Source organism: Trematomus bernacchii, unplaced genomic scaffold (genome assembly GCF_902827165.1).
Source record: "Trematomus bernacchii unplaced genomic scaffold, fTreBer1.1, whole genome shotgun sequence".
Classification (NCBI taxonomy): Eukaryota; Metazoa; Chordata; class Actinopteri; order Perciformes; family Nototheniidae; genus Trematomus; species Trematomus bernacchii.
Window position 1 is genome coordinate 2,377,239 of NW_022987370.1, and position 16,405 is coordinate 2,393,643.

The window sequence follows — 16,405 nt, forward strand, 5'->3', positions numbered from 1 at the left end:
TAGTGATAATGTATTTGCCAAACAGTGCCTTTTGTTGTGTCTCGTCAAATGTGTTAGTTATGTTTATGTATTATGTCTGTCATTTCATGTTTAGTCAGGTTTTCATGTTTATTCACGTCATGTCAGGTCTGTCTATTTATGTAATTCATCTCTAGTTAATTCCCGTGTATCATGTCGTGTCTCGTTTTCCATTTCCTGTTTCATTTTGTACTTCCCTCTTGTCTCTCATTTCAGGCCCTGTTACTTCCTCCCTTTGTGTGTTTTCCCGCCATCGTCAGCGTCTGCCCCGCCCCTGATTGTTTCCACCTGTTCCCACTCACCTCATGTTTAAATAGTCCTGTCTCCCCCTGTCCTGTGTCAGTTCGTCTTGTTTGTTCCCACGTGTGGTCGTGCCAGGCCTCAGCAAAGAGAGGATCGTTTTCACTCATGTCAGGTTTTGTTGTTTTGTTAGTTTAAGTTCTCTTTTTGTTATGCTTAGTTTTTTCCTCCTTGTGAGCGTTTGTTTTGTTATTCCAGTACTTACTCTGTTAAGAGGGATTTTCTGTTCAATGACATTAAAAAGACAATTTTTGTTACATTCAAGACTGTGGCCGTTTCTCAATCGCGAGGATGCTGGCTTGGTAGCACAGCCGAGCCGAGCATCTTGCTTCAGAAGCAAGGCAAGAATATTTCCTGCTATTCGGAAAATGAAGAGTGGAACAGGCAGGTGTGCGTCATATGAGAGGCCCCGCCTTACATCTTCCGCCACAGATTTGGGGAAATTGGTCCATGCGCAAAGCATTGTGGGGATTTTAAGGACGCGAAGTCTACCCATGTGCAGCCTCGAAATTTCCCTCAAACCAAGGAGGCGGCCTCGGTGGAATTCCAAGTATGCTGGAGATTGGAACAGTCCTTCGGCTGCACTCGATGACGTAGCATCCTTGAAATATTGGCTTGGAAGCCAATATCCTCACGATTGAGAAACGGCCCCTGTCTCTGGGTCGTGCACTTGGGTTCTCCAGTTTGTGTCGAGGTTGTGACCTTTTCAACTACAGATCCTCTCTAAAATGGCTTGGCAGAAGAATTGGCTTCATATTTTTTGTGTTTTGTTATCGCCACTGTTTTACAAATGCAATCTCCATGTCTTTGGATATGAATATCAATTGTTTTATGGATGAAAGTATTTATCATTTAGGACAAGAAAATACATGGTCTTGATACCGTTCAACAATTAAGAATACATTGTTAAAATGTATTGTTTGCTGTCTCCCTGCAGTTATTGGTGAGCTTTAATTGTGTCAAGAATTTCTGGTAATCTGTAAATTACCAGCATGACATGAAGTATACTATAATAAATTATTTTACAGTTACAATACTGATACTGTAACTTAAAGGTGGGGTAGGTAAGTTTGAGAAACCGGCTCGAGATACACTTTTTGTTATATTCCATGGAATGCTCTTAACATCCTGATAGCAATGAATATCTGAAGTGCTTTGACAAAAAATCCATAAAAAAATATCATCTGTGGAAGCCGTAGTACTGTAAAAAGCACGACCAATCATTTGAGCCGGCCCGGCTAAAGTAACTGGATGGCCTACCTGCCTGTCAGCCTTCCATCTGTGCACAAACTTATCTCGTGCCCTCATTGGTCATGTGCGCGTTCGTGTGTGTTGGAGGAGGGGCTCTGTGAGGAAGTGGCAGATCTTTTCCGGCTGTGTATTTTCAAATTCTAGCGATCTCGAGCTGGTTTCTCCAAAATTACCTACCCCACCTTTAAAGTTACAGTATCAGTTTCTATTTTACAGTTGAAACACTATTACCGTAAACAAAAATACAGTACTTTTTAAATGGCAGTGTTTTATTTTATAGTTAAAATACTATTACCTTAAACAAAAATACAATGCTTGGAAATTACTGTGTTTTATTTTACAGCTATAACACTACTTCTGTAACAAAATAAAGTAATTCAATATTACAGTTTCATTTTACAGTTAAAACACAAATACAGTACTTGGAAGTTACTGTTTCATTTTACAGCTATAATATTACTACTGTAATACCAAATAAAGTAAATGCTATTTACTGTTTCATTTTACAGTTAAAACACTATTACCGTAAACACAAATACAGTACTTGGAAGTTACTGTGTTTCATTTTACACTGTTACTGTAAATAAAAACTTGTAAATACTGTGATTACCTTTACAGTATTTAACTGGCAGCAATTGACAAGTTACTTACTGTAATTCATGTGTACATTTAAAACTTTTTCAAAAAAATCTGATTAATCTGGCAAATCTCCATGGAAGAATTGAGATCCTCAAGGAACTTTAGAATTCAAATAAAACTGAATAAAGTTCAAAAGTTAAAGGGGAACTATCATGCAAAATGCACTTTTTGATGTCTTTTATACATAAACATGTGTCCCCGGTGTGTCGGGGAACTCACGCAGCGTCAGAAAATAAAACCCTCTCTCTTTTCCTCCGTACCCAAATCTCTAAAAACGGGGCTACAACGGAGCTGATCCAGATTTGCGTCCGATATGACGTAATATCGGAAATGTAGGCGTAGACGTTGCTATCAGAAACAATGCCCGACTGTTTTGGACGTAATATGGTCGGTGTTTACATTAGCATCGCTAACACTCAGAGCTAACCTGTACTGGAGAGCATGTGTGTGAAGAAGCAGGAAATAAAAAGGAACTCACCTTGTGGTATAACCGGCAAGAGAGAAAGCCTTTGAGCTCCATACTGTTTCAGAAACAATCCTTGATAATCCATGATATGGAGTTTCATCACGGCAGCATTTAGTTTAGACAGTAGCTGCCGGGTCCCGCATGAGCTCAGCCCCCTCCTATTTTATTTTTTATCAATTTTTATATTTTTTAAAGCTTTATACCCAAAATCAGCACTTTTGAAACAGGAAGTGAAATAGAGAGATATGAGGCATGGCTAGAATGGGTGATCTGTTTTGTATTTTGAGCAAAACACTTCATAGACATGTTTTATATATTTTTATATATCTGAGACCTATGCTATTGCCTAAAAATAGCATGAGAGGTGACCTTTAAATATGTTATGAATATAGGTTTTCAAATGTGCTTCTTTTATTTGTGAATTCTTTATTATTTTTTGTAAAACTGAAATTATTATTTTTCTCTATTTTCAAATCACTTTTACAGTTCAATTGAATTTTTGAGAGTTTACAGATTTTTTTGTATTCCAGGAGACTACACACAATATCCACATGCATGATTTCAATCTGTTCACACAAACTGTGTTGAGACAAACATATGCCACCTTAATGAGCCACTGTTTGTGTGTGTGTGTCTGTGCTTACTTTAGATGTCCTTGTGGCATAGTGGTTATCCCTGTTGAAGTTGTACTTCTCAGGCTTTGCCCTGCCCGGCAACAAAATGTCCACGTTCAGATCGTACTCTGGTTCTTCAGCATTGGACCAGTACTCTGATATAGCCCGGTACACCATAATGGTGGCCTTAAGAGAGGGAGGTGGGGGGGAAATGAATCAGAACAAAATAAATGATAATCTAAAACAGGATGGAGGGATCAAGATGGAGAGAGGAGTCTCTTCTTACCTTAGTCGATCCATAGCCTCCGCCAACTTTCTGCTGTTTGTTGAACCATCTCACAACAGGTCTGGCATCTTCAAAAGCCTTTATTCACAGAAGGAAGGTACATGGTTGAACTTTTCTGTCATTCACTGCACATTGGAATGATACAAAAATTACAAATATTTAAAAAATCAAATCGGTTACTTGATAATTGTAATACTTAAAATATTGGATACTTAAAAGGGTAAAATGTCACTTATATTTTAAGGCTGTGACATTACTGAGAGACACATTTCATTGAAAATTGAATACAAACCTTTATATTAAAGTAGCATGGATAAGGACTAAATTGTATGTTGTCTGTAGCATGAAAGGAACACACATAAATGTGACATGCTCACCTTGGCCTTGACCAGAGCGAGAAGAGCGTAAGCCGTAGCCTCCAGTGTGTAGATACCTCCCTGAGACGTCGGCCAGTGGTTCAACTCTAATGACGACAAAGAAATATCTTCCCATTACTTGCTATACAGTACATCAATCTATTTACTTATAAATCCAGGATATCTCATCTTAGAAAATAATGTATAAATAAAATACATTAGGAAATATTAAAATGTGCTTGCTCTTAAGAATTTTAACAAATCCCTATATATCTGTTATTCAAAAAGTGTTAACAATATTTGTTACAGGACATCGTATGGCTGGAAGACTATTTATGTCCATTAGAGACTGTTTCTGAATTAGCTCAAACATTTGACATTTCTGTACTGAGCAAAAATCATCCCATAATACCAATGTGTTGGTCCGGCTCTTAGTAGTTGTGGATGAGAAATCGTTTTGAATCTAATCACCAAAACATAGACTATGTTTCCAAATAATAGTTTAAGAATAGTAACAGCACCTGGGGAAGCAAACCTCAAGAGGGTCTCGCGGTTCATTTTGTTTTCATTGGCCATGGCATATGATGTCATGGCAACAGCATATGGGTTGGTGAGGCTGGGCAGACGCCTTACCAGATAGGCCACCGCTTTGTATATACTGCCTGGTAGACTCTGTACAAAAAGTAAGGGAGGAAAGAGAATAAGGTGAGAACTAGTGATGTTACGTTGGCGAACGATCCGATTCTTTTGAACGGCTCTTTGGTACGAACGAAGAGAACCGAGTCGTACTTGGTGAGAGCCGTTCTTTTTATCGTTGGTTCACTGCCTGCCATCCACTCGCCTTCCCAGGAACTTGCTTTCCTGAATGCAAATGTGCCGTAGATGAGGCATTACGCATGCTGCTTGAGTAGTAGTTTGGCTGGCTGAGAGATGTAGCAAGTTATACATTTTTCTGTGAGTAAAAGTAGATTTCTGGCAATATAGTCAATCATTATCCTGGTGATTATTTCGCAGATAAACTTAGTAAAAACGGCTCTTTTGAACGGCTCTCGGAAAGGAATGGAGCCATAAGATCCGGCTCCCTTCAAAGAGCCGTAATTCCCATCACTAGTGAGAACAGTCAGATAGACATTTTTAGGCAACCAAAAGAAAATAATTACCTTTCATGAACTGAAAACACACTATTAGAGAGTCTAAAACTAAAACATGGACAACATCCCAACCGGATAACACTATTTTAGCTACTATTCAATCTCATGGTGGCCACGCCATAAAGCCTACGCTGATTAATAGTCTATTTACTCTAAATAGGACAATCATTTACCAAATGAACATCATGCTTCAATAAAGAAGACTAAAATCTAGCGATTGTGACCATAAACTAATTTGGAAAATGATTTGGTTTATTTTCTCTTATGGTGCATTTCCACTACAGAGCGGAGCGCGGTTTAAGCGTGCTGTGCCAAACCCGGCCCGTTTTTGGTTGCGTTTCCACTAGGGGTAGTTCCGGCTAGCGGGTACTTTTTCACAGTTTTTCTGGCTCGACAAAATCGAGGTTCTTTCCGGGCCAACAACCGGGCTGAGAATGCTAAACTAGTGAGAGAATCGCTGGCAACTACAACAAAATGAACATATTTTACCGTGATTTAATTGTAATACACGTTTCAAAATGATGCCGAAGTAACAACATACTGATACCGGTTAGTAAAAACCATGAATTAATGCTTTGACAAGTCTGCAGACAGACGGCAGGCGAAAAACCTTTTAAAATGCGTGTTTTCTGAATGGAGATCGGCTAAGCTAACGCAGTATATGCTCCGACCGTCCACACTCACGGGCCGTCTCCACGGCAGCGTTAAAAAATCTTGAAACGCTTCTGCCCATTCACTTTGAATGGGGTGACGTCACTTTTTTTCGCTTTCGCCGAAATGCATTGTGGGCAGGCGAGCGGAGATTCTCAGGATTTTCAAGATCCAAAGTTGAACAATGTTCAACTTTTGAAGCTGAGGAGGAAGCGTCAGCCAATCAAATCCCGTGTACGCAAATCTGACAGTTCAAGCTCTAGCCAATCAAACGGCGTGTATGCTGGGAGAGACAGACCGCAGGTCATTTCCTCATATTCCAAAACATGGAGGAGAAATTAGCGGTAGCGAATCAATCACCCGGTGCTTTATGACCAGACCTACCGGGATATAAACCGGAGGAGCCAGGCATGGAGGGAGGTGGCAGAGACAGTGGTATGTTTTCGCCTGTTTTGGGGAGTTTATATCCAGTTTACTTCGGGCTTTTTGGCTTCATATGTCGCGGGCGGGAGATTCATGTGATTGGTTGATCGCAAAAAAATCCCCAAGCCTCAGATACGCCCACCTCCAAGATTTTTTTAACGCTGCCGTGGAGACGGCCCGTCACAACAACGGCCTATACAGACATAAACAAACCGGCGACTGTATTCGCCATGACACAGACTGTCTGTGGTTTGTACTTGTGGTTCGCATTGAAGATGACGTCACGGCTCCACCTACACTGCGTTACTATAGTTACTGCCCCAGCTACTATACTGTAATGGAAACGCAGCATGAAGTGAGCCTGGCCTACCAAAGCCTAACTATACCGCACTAAGCCGTGCAAGGCCCTGCAGTGGAAATGCGCCATTAGACTTCTTTACAATCTGACTTGATTCTGCCACCAGTGGAGTCGCCCCCTGCTGGATATTAGATGCAGCTTAAAGGCACATCCGGATTGGCTTCACTTTTTAGACCCGGAGCATGTTGGACAGACGGTAAAGAAAGAAATGAAACAGATGAGGGAAAAAGAGAAAACATTGTATGGAGGTAAAGTACTCACACCAACACTGGCAGCACATAGCGTTCGTGACTCCTGCATAGCAATGAGGCAGAAGGCCGTCATGGAGGCATCTGCATCTGAGCCACTCACACCAACCTAGACACACACACACACACACACACACACACACACACACACACACACACACACACACACACACACACACACACACACACACACACACACACACACACACACACACACACACACACACACACACACACACACACACACACACACACACACACACACACACATGAATACTTTATTTGGTTCCACAAATTATATTACATAAGACAGGGAATCAAATATATCGGGGCCAAGCAGCACAGAACACTTAGGGGAACACATAGCATCTCATTCTCCACACGGCTAAGCAGCCAATAATAGCTGAAACAGAGCAATATTTGGCAATTTGTTTGGCTTTTCTCTTTGACATTCGAGCAATTCTCAGACCAATCATGGTACATTTATATACATGGCCAAGACTTCCGAATATGAGTATGCACACACACACATTTATTTTTTGAATAAGGGTCAATAACATGTTATTGTTTTCAAACTTATTAGCTATTTTTGTAGCACATAGATGAGAAACTGATTCCTATGAAACCAGTGAACGCACCATCATCAGTCCCGAGGACACCGCGTCAACTTCTATAAATGAGCCATCAGGTTGCTGTGCCTTGCGAATCAGAAACGTGATGGCCTCACAGATGTGTGCTCTGTCCACTGCCACCAGATTGTTTGCCATGGCAAACACCTTGGCAACATAGGCTGTCAACCTTATAGGAGAGAAGAAAGTGTAATAGTTTAGTTTTATTCATATGTGACATACATTATTGTGTGAGTTCAAGGATGTTTGAATGCCTCACCAGTAGCTACTTGGGCGATGTGTATAAATAGCAAAAGACCCATCTGTTTTCCGGTAGTGAAGCTGTTGGATGTAGCCTGTACACCAACAAATACACACAACCATTTTAAAAGGTGCCATTCATTGCTCTACTTAATCTTATTAATTAGAAGCCAGTTTAAGGAGTCCTGAATCTTTTTCAGTCATTAGAGCTTCTTTCAAATGATTCTGCTGGCATAGGCTTTTGTTTTAAAAAGGGAAACCCAAATGAGGGCTGGACAGGGGTGGTGTGGATTGATTTTCTTTTTCAAACCTCTTCTACAATGTCACACAATTTAAAATCACACTCACAGTGGCATTAATAAGATTCTGCTATCTGTACTAAAAATACATCAGTGAGCCTACCAGTCTTGATGTGTTGGAGGGCTTCTGCACGTTTCTCAAAGCCCACAGTTTCCCACTGGTTGGTTTTGTCCAAATATGTGGCTGCAATGAGAGGTAGGGTCATTCTTATCATGTTCTGCTCTCCACAGCCACTGGGCTGTCTGATTAGAGTACCCATAGAGTTCCCGCTAACAGCGTTCTCCACGAGGGCAGAAACTTGTTCTCTCCCTGAATGAACACAGACAGACAGAAAATAAACACAACACGTTATAAATCAACAAGAAGAAACCACTAAGCAAACAACAAAGTGCCCCAACGACCAGTGAGGTAGATATTTCCAATAAGAACAATAACAATTTATACCAATTGTATATATCGTTTCCATTGTACATGCACTGACATGGCATCATGTCCCACCTGTCACAGAGATCTGTGTGCTTGTTGGTGTGTTTGGAACCAAATCTTTTTTGGCAATTCCACTGTTGATAATTACTACTTGTTCACCATCTAAAGGGAGAAACAGTGGGCAAGTTGCAGCATCAATTAGCAAAAGATAAAAACATAACGTTGATAAACCACTATACTGTAAAATGCAGACATGTCATTCATCAAGGTAACTCACCTAAACCTTTATTAGTGGGGTCTATAATTACAATCTGAGGTTCTTTTACTAGTACACCTTCAGGCTGGAAAAACAACAGTTAGGACAAACATTAGAAATTACAATTATTTGCATAACTTTTTGGGTAATCTTTGTTTGCTGTTGTTTAACAAAGTCAAGTATGATCCAAATTTAAATAAGGTATTTATATATCAATAAGATGCATTTCATAAACATGACAGTTTACGAAACTGACTTTACCAGGCTATATCTCTCATACCCGTAACTGTAGCTTTGTCACATTATTAAACCGATTTTATTACATGGTTTAGTTGAATACTCGATTCTGATTGGTCAATTCAGAACACGTGACACGTTGTTAATCCAGAACAGACAGACCGCTGTCAAGGACATATTGACCGTTGTTAAGGACGCTTACATCTGCCGAAAGAAGTCCGGTCGATTTAACTGTATACAGTTTGGCCGAAAAGCAAACTGCATGGAGTTTGCTTTTCGAACTGAGACAAGAAAACAGCGGAGAAGTAACGGGGCAGAAACCCTGCTTTTTACGCAACGATCCAGACATAGATACGGCAACAAATATTCAGTTGCCAGTTCCTTTGGCATTAGAGCAGGGATATCTAGATACTTTCCAAGGTTTGACATCATGAATTGTGCTACTTTTAAAGCAAGCAACGATCTTTTCAAATCTGTATCAAAAAGCTCCTCAAAAACGCTATTGAAGCAGATCCTACCGTTGCTACGTAGTTCAAACGGTAACAACGGATTATGTTTATGTCATTTTAAATAAATAATAGCCTACTATTTTTTAAATCAATAAAAACATTTTCTAAATCTATAAAAGCATTTCAATTAATATTGGGAGTCATATCGTTACTTTGTTGAGAATGTGGCCATGTAATACGCGGGATAATGTGCAGCGACTTGGTCATTATGAAGAACACCCTTCATGCAGATCAAGAACCCTCCGCTTCGCGTCAGGCTCCTGATCTGCCTGTGGGGTGTTCTTTTACCCATAATGACCGCCTCGCTGCACATTATCCCTTACGTATTCAAACTGAGGTTTTTAAAGGATTTCTAAACGGCTTGTTGCTTGAAACTAAAAGTAGTAACAAGAATATTACATCCATAATGTTACAGACCTCGGATGAGTACTTTTTTATGGCAGCTTGAACATTTTACTGCAATAAGAGAACAATTCCACATGGTGTAAGAAAAAAAACACGACATGGAGTCTTTTTCTTACCACCACCCGCAGCATCTTCATAATTCCATCATTAAGCGATGAATCTTTAACAGCAGCTTTGACCTCAATGCGGAATTCTCCTTCTTTCATGGGAATGATGATGAAGGGCACAGAACGGGTACTTTGAGCCCCAATTCGGACCTCCTGGCGATACTTTCCACGCTTTGAAGCCGAACTGCACACATTATCCTCCTCAATCAGATCAACCCGCACCTTGAGAACAGGACAAAGATGGACTGGAGATTGTGAAGTTGCTCAAAGATAAAGACTATTATTGAGGATATAATAGGATTACGTCAGTTTTATTTGAGGTCATCTATCGATAATGCATACCTGATTTTAATTAACATTTGATGATATACAGTGTTTTTTACAGGATCAATCTGATCTTAATAATAAAAGGCACACTGTTAATAATGCAGTAAGGTTTCCCGCTGCTGAGGCATCTATCGTTTTTCCATCCCAGTTCAGACATGGTGCCCACTACCGCATGATGGAAGCATTAATGCAGCATCAGAGCGTCACCTGTGGCATTTTCATCCCATGCAATATGGAATTGATAGCTACAGTCGCTACATAGAGCGTCCTTTTCAAAGTAGATAGAAATAGCTATTTTTTTAATACTTCTTGGTGTTCTAATTAACACTGAATTGATCAGATTAAGCGGCCCTATAGTTTTTCCCCCAAGCTAGAGTAGACATTGTATTACTAGAGCATTGTTTAGATGGGGACCGTGACATTCAATTTTTACATCCACGCATTTGTTCAGAGCTACGTCATGCTTTTTATCACGCAGGTAGGCCTATAAATTAAATCTAAACTGGGTTGGAAAAACGATAGTCGCAGGCCAACCACTATGTGAGCAGGTATGAAAAGTCTAGAGTAGGAAGGTTATTCACTCTCTTTTTTGATACAGTATGTCAGTTGAATATTTACTGTTGATTTTGCCCTTTAGTCTAAAATGTTCTCTTGCCTCTTGTACTGTATGTAACACAGACTTACAGTTACAGGATCGGGGCTGTAGTTGTGCAGAATTGCCTTAACTTCCAGCTGCTCTCCCCGGACAGCAGAGTATGGCAGCCTGAGATCAATGAAGAATTCCTTCCGGACAATCACCTCTAACGAATCACCAACACAGATTCCTTTAAGATGAGAGGGACAATAAAAAGGGATTACATAGAGAAAGAGAGAGAGAAGATTTAAGGGATACAAAAAGTTCAAGTTTAGATTCCTAAACGAAACAGCTTTCAGTCACTGAATCCTCACCGTGAGTAGTTGACAGACTAATGCCAGTAAACTGCCAGGTGGTGATTGAGTCTTGCAGTGGAACATTTTTAGTCACTGATGTGGTTTCACTGAAACAAAGAATAGTGTTAAATCTTTGGGAGGTAAGTGTAGACTTAAATTCTAGTTGCGTCATTATTGAAGTTAGTGTTCTTTGTGTGTATATGTCGGTTGACTTACCATGGGTTTGGTCCAGGGCAAGCAGGAAGTGTGATATCTGACCACAGCCAACTTTCAGGGAACTTGGTGCGAGAAACGATTTCATTGCTGTCCATGTAACTGTTGTCATCCTCCTCACCTAGAGTGTCAAACATATTTTCATTCAGAATCTTTTTGTTACTACTACTATGGCAACAAATGATCACACAGGGCTTCAGCCCATCCCTTATCCCGGTCTCTTACTGCGAGCCAGTTGAAGGCTCTCCACCTTGCTGTCAGCTCGCTGGTTTTCCATGTCCTTGCAGCAGTGCAGGAAGGCTGCTGCACAGGCTTCACCATCAACAATGTACTCTACACGCCTTTCACAGGTGTAAGAGAGGAGGGTGTCCCTCATGCCATCCAAACAACAGTCCCGTTGCAGTTTTTCTGTATAGTTACTCACTATAAAAAAAAGGGTTTTGAAGAAGAGACAGAGAGATAAAGATTTGTGCAGGAAGGGTAAACTTGAAACAAAACATTGTTTGTTTTTTTTAAGAATAAGGAACAATACGCAGTATGAAGGAACACATTGATCTATTAACTAAATGAAAAATAGTTTTCCCTTTTGACTTTCACAATACATACTCTAGCATGGCATGGAAGAATAATCTGAAACCACACCATCTACAAACATGTGGAGAGCCTGAACTGCCACAGTCTGCTTCTCTCCCTGCCATCTGCACCACGGTAACTTCACTCATCTCCACCTCACACCTTATTCAAGCCAGCATATAAGCCTCTTTTGCTCAGTAACTCATTGACAAATTGTCCTATGCTACTGATGCTGGACTTTCCAACACTATTCCGGACTGCTTCCTTGTTGCCTATCCTGCCAGCCCCTGACCTTCCTATCTCATCTTTACCCCGCTAACCTAGATGACTTCAAAGAAGTCTTCAGTTGAGTCAAGGCGAGCTCTCCTCCTCCACCCATATAACTGTGCTATTGACCTGCAGCACAGCATGACCCCTCCCAGTTGTTGTCTGTACCCCCTGTTTCAAGCCTTCATCCACCGCTGTCGCTAGACCTGAGCTCCACACCACCATCCATTGCTCTCCACATCTACAAAGGGGGCTTCTCGTGGGACTCTACCTGAGCCTTCCCTCCTGAAGAGGAGGAGGAGGAGGTGGACACATTGATGTATCTGATTTGTATTATCGTCCTTAAAGAACCCTTAACATGAACTGTGTGACGGAAGCATAGACTGTATATAAGAAGTAGATGTAGTTACCGTGATTTCGGCCATCAGCTTGTTGACTACAACTTTAAAGGTATGGTCTGGCATGTTGGCAGTTGCCATCTGTTAATTAGAACAGGGACACATGGACTTCAAATAGACTATAACCAGGGCCGTCCCTCCCTACAGGCCGATCACGCAGACTGCGTGGGGCCTCACCTCGCGGAGGGGGCCTCATCTTGCGGAGGGGGCCTCATCTTGCGGAGGGGGCCTCATCTTGCGGAGGGGGCCTCATCTTGCGGAGGGAGCCTCATCTTGCGGAGGGAGCCTCACCTCGCGGAGGGAGCCTAATCTTGCAGAGGGGGCCTCATCTTGCGGAGGGGGCCTCATCTTGCGGAGGGGGCCTCATCTTGCGGAGGGAGCCTAAACTGAGCCGAAAATGCGGTGCACCTATGCGCTTATGCGGCGCAATTAGTGTGGCGCGGCACGGTTTCGCCGCTGTGAGGTTCCACTAGCAACCCCCGTCGACGACGACGACACTCGCGAAACAGAGGGCCTCATCATATAACAGGGACGGCCCTGACTATAACATTTAAATTGAAATTGGTGAAAGAGTTCAAAACAAAAACATATGGTCACCCAAAATTGGATAATATCAAACCAAAGGAAAATGCGTACTAGCTACTTGACAACCAAAAGATAGCCACAACCTATTTGGTAGAGTATTTTACTCTAAATGGGAACCTAGGGATTGAGAACATAAACTTATAAGAAATACTTTTCAGACAGAAGATAACAGGAAATTAGGTTATTGCTTTCTATAGAGAGGCGAAGTCCCTCCCTTTCCGGTGGACCTCCATGGGACCTTATTTCGGAAAAATTATGTATTGAAGTCAATGGCGAGAGAAAAGTTATCTTTCGATCCCGTTTGAGTTGTGCCATGTACACATATGATGTTTGTCAATTTAAAAGATAATTTTGCAAGTAAAAAAAAAAAGGTTTTGCCGTAAAACTGTGAAGTAACACTATTTTTGTGTGAAACCGCTCAATGAACTACATCTCTGGTCTCGCACAACAACACACGTCACCAAGATGGCCGTCACTCACTACTGTCTTACCAAAAAAGGAATAGAGAGGCGAAGTCCCTCCCTTTCCGGGGGACCTCCATGGGACCTTATTTCGGAAAAATTATGTATTGAAGTCAATGGGGAGAGAAAGATGCTAATGTAGCGTTAGCGTTAGCATGTCTCCCCCGGGGGCATCCGGGCTTAAACGGTGTATTATAGAATGATCACACCGGTGTGACAGTACTCTTCAAAGGGTTCACAACATATGACTACTACTCTTACTATTTCACATTTTGGGTTACTTCATGTTAAGGCTAATGAAAATGACAAGGCTAAGGCTGTAATGCTAACTAACGTGCTTGCTACTAGCTAGGTAGCTAACTTGATCCAGCCACTCCGGGTCCTTCCATCAGACGGGAAGCGAAAGAACGAGCAAGAACCATTGCTGGTATAATTACAACCTGGTACTAAGCACACAGGCATCTTGTTAAAGTTATCTTATCTTAGCTATCTCTTATATTTAGTGGAGGAAAACAATTATGACATCAGTTATGACATCACTTACGCGACTCTGGGATTTGTAGTCTTTCTAGTTGCATATTTTTCATAGTCTTATATTTCAACAGTTTTACGACAAACTGTGACTTTTTTGACTTGGACATTTTTTTTTTTATTGAAAAACATCATATGTGTAATTCATGGCACAATTCAAACGGATCGAAAGATAAGTTTTCTCTCTTCATTGACTTCAATACATAATTTTTCCGAAATAAGGTCCCATGAGGTCCACCGGAAAGAGAGGGACTTCGCCTCTCTATAGAGTTATGGTTCTTACGTAAGCTGGTTCTGACATCCATGATTGTAGTCTCTCGTTTCCTCCTGCTCGGTGCCGGACATTTCAATTCTGGAAAAAAAGCAACAGGGACAAAATCTTTGACAGAACTCAACAATATTCAACCTATCCTTAGCATTGTATAAGTGATGTGGAACTTTTAAAATCAGAGTGAGGTGATTTCTCTGGTAGGACACGTGAACAGGGTGTGGGGGTGAGAACATTTGATATTGAACGTCTGATTTATATAAATTATAAACTTTTTTAGAAAAAGTGCTAAAGGTGGTTTTTAAAACCGCCTTATAATAAGGACAATTCAGCTCATTGGCCAGTCACCATGGTCAATGCAAACATGGAAATGCCTCAAAGGGCAAATTCAACCAAAGACACAAATACCCAGATATGGGAGTGTCTGACCGTTTTAGTTTTCCATGTTTTTCTAAAAATGTTCTAGCATTCAATATTTTTCTAGCAGGCAAATATTTACAAAATATCCAAACAGCAACGAACCATTTCAGAAACACCAAAACAATCTGCGTGACCATAAAGGGGGGCCATAAAAAGACCCTTTAGGATGCAGTTCTTCTACTGAACACAATATGCTCACTTCTAAAGAAGCACTTGACTGATGGTGATGAATAAAGGTGTATGTGCTCACTTTTTAAAACTATGTTCAGGAAGGGGAGAGTAAAGTCGTGTCACCTTGTCTGTAGGCAGTCCCAGAAGCCGTGTTGGACTCAAACAGCAGCCCAGCGTCGTAGAACACACTCATACTGTCCATCCCTCCACCTGGTGTGCAACCTGTGTCGTACTTCTCTACAATGTCCCACACCTGAGCATATGAAAGTCATTCACACACAAATAAATAAACAAGACTTAAAGGCAAGAGGTAGACAGATCTGGAAACTCACATTAAAGTTCTGATATGTCATTAGAAATGTATTCATGCAATGAATGCAAGAAAAATATGATATAAATAAATTGCCTTTTTCTGTGTGAGGCGGTGCTTGTTGTTAAGGACATAGACGCCTTTGTCCACTGCCACCAGTCCCACTATGGCCCCTGGGTCTCCTGTAACCTTCAGACCAAACATCTTGCGAGGCTCATAGGATGGAGTGGGTCTCGATGGTTCCAGCTTCAGCTAAATGTGAAGGTGAGGTCAATGAATTACACATACAGTTTGGATTTGTTGAACCAGTTGCTTACATTAAAAAATGTCAGAGGAATACAGTAATAAATAAATCAGTTTGTGTGTGTTTTGTATTGCGTGTCTCACCGAACCCATGCAGGAGTCTTTTACATCCACCCAAACAGAGTCTGATACCACTTCATTCTCTTTTGTGGTGTGGTAATAGGCTATGATGCGGAACGATGGCAGCATGTCTTTGGTAATAGTAACCATCAGGGAGATCAGTACTTGACCTGTTGTCCTGTATCGGCCTTTTAGCACCAGCTGACCTCTGCTCATGATCTATAGGGACACAGACTTACATATCAGCACTTATTGCACACGAGCGTGTATACTGCACTACACAACTTGATGGACGCAACAAAAAGGGTAGTATAAGCACACATGCACAGATTTAAAACATCTCTCACCAGGTATGTGATGTCAGTGTCATGACTTTCCTGCCTGTTGAGGTTGAGGTTGATGTTCAGGTTATTGCGTAATTGTACTTCAGCTGAATCCACACCTGCAAATATGACATGTTGTGATTGCAGTATCTCAAGATACAAAATGAAATAGTGGCATACAAAAAGATTCCCACCCCTGGTCTCTTACCTATGTGGATATAGTTGTTGCTTTGGGTAATATATGGGAGAGCATTCATGGTGGCTGATGCTTGTCTTGTCAGTAAAATACGAGGATCATTCGTCTTTGCCTGAAATTAAAGAAACACATAAGCATACACATGGTTAAATAAATATTGTGTCTTTCCTATTCCATCTTTATCCTGGCTACGATTAAG

The 16,405-nt window shown here is 41.1% G+C and overlaps 2 protein-coding genes across 3 annotated transcripts in view; both read right to left on the bottom strand.

Moving 5' to 3' along the window:
* LOC117484132 (butyrophilin-like protein 8) overlaps positions 1 to 16,405 on the bottom strand; it is a 163,675-nt gene that overhangs the window by 106,915 nt on the left and 40,355 nt on the right. The gene's annotated exons all lie outside the window — the stretch shown is intronic.
* The window catches only part of LOC117484060 (complement C3-like), a 34,007-nt gene that overhangs the window by 6,348 nt on the left and 11,254 nt on the right, over positions 1 to 16,405 (bottom strand). Inside the window, exons 12-32 of the mRNA XM_034132486.1 lie at positions 16,219 to 16,318; positions 16,035 to 16,129; positions 15,712 to 15,906; positions 15,421 to 15,576; positions 15,138 to 15,267; positions 14,439 to 14,507; positions 11,566 to 11,763; positions 11,344 to 11,461; positions 11,146 to 11,234; positions 10,882 to 11,021; positions 9,880 to 10,092; positions 8,634 to 8,697; positions 8,429 to 8,518; positions 8,033 to 8,239; positions 7,650 to 7,725; positions 7,400 to 7,559; positions 6,775 to 6,870; positions 4,452 to 4,602; positions 3,952 to 4,037; positions 3,575 to 3,652; positions 3,319 to 3,474 (exon numbers count right to left, since the gene is read on the bottom strand). Of these exons, the coding sequence (XP_033988377.1) occupies positions 3,319 to 3,474; positions 3,575 to 3,652; positions 3,952 to 4,037; positions 4,452 to 4,602; positions 6,775 to 6,870; positions 7,400 to 7,559; positions 7,650 to 7,725; positions 8,033 to 8,239; positions 8,429 to 8,518; positions 8,634 to 8,697; positions 9,880 to 10,092; positions 10,882 to 11,021; positions 11,146 to 11,234; positions 11,344 to 11,461; positions 11,566 to 11,763; positions 14,439 to 14,507; positions 15,138 to 15,267; positions 15,421 to 15,576; positions 15,712 to 15,906; positions 16,035 to 16,129; positions 16,219 to 16,318 (2,667 nt within the window). The remainder of the gene's footprint in view (positions 1 to 3,318; positions 3,475 to 3,574; positions 3,653 to 3,951; positions 4,038 to 4,451; positions 4,603 to 6,774; positions 6,871 to 7,399; positions 7,560 to 7,649; positions 7,726 to 8,032; positions 8,240 to 8,428; positions 8,519 to 8,633; positions 8,698 to 9,879; positions 10,093 to 10,881; positions 11,022 to 11,145; positions 11,235 to 11,343; positions 11,462 to 11,565; positions 11,764 to 14,438; positions 14,508 to 15,137; positions 15,268 to 15,420; positions 15,577 to 15,711; positions 15,907 to 16,034; positions 16,130 to 16,218; positions 16,319 to 16,405) is intronic.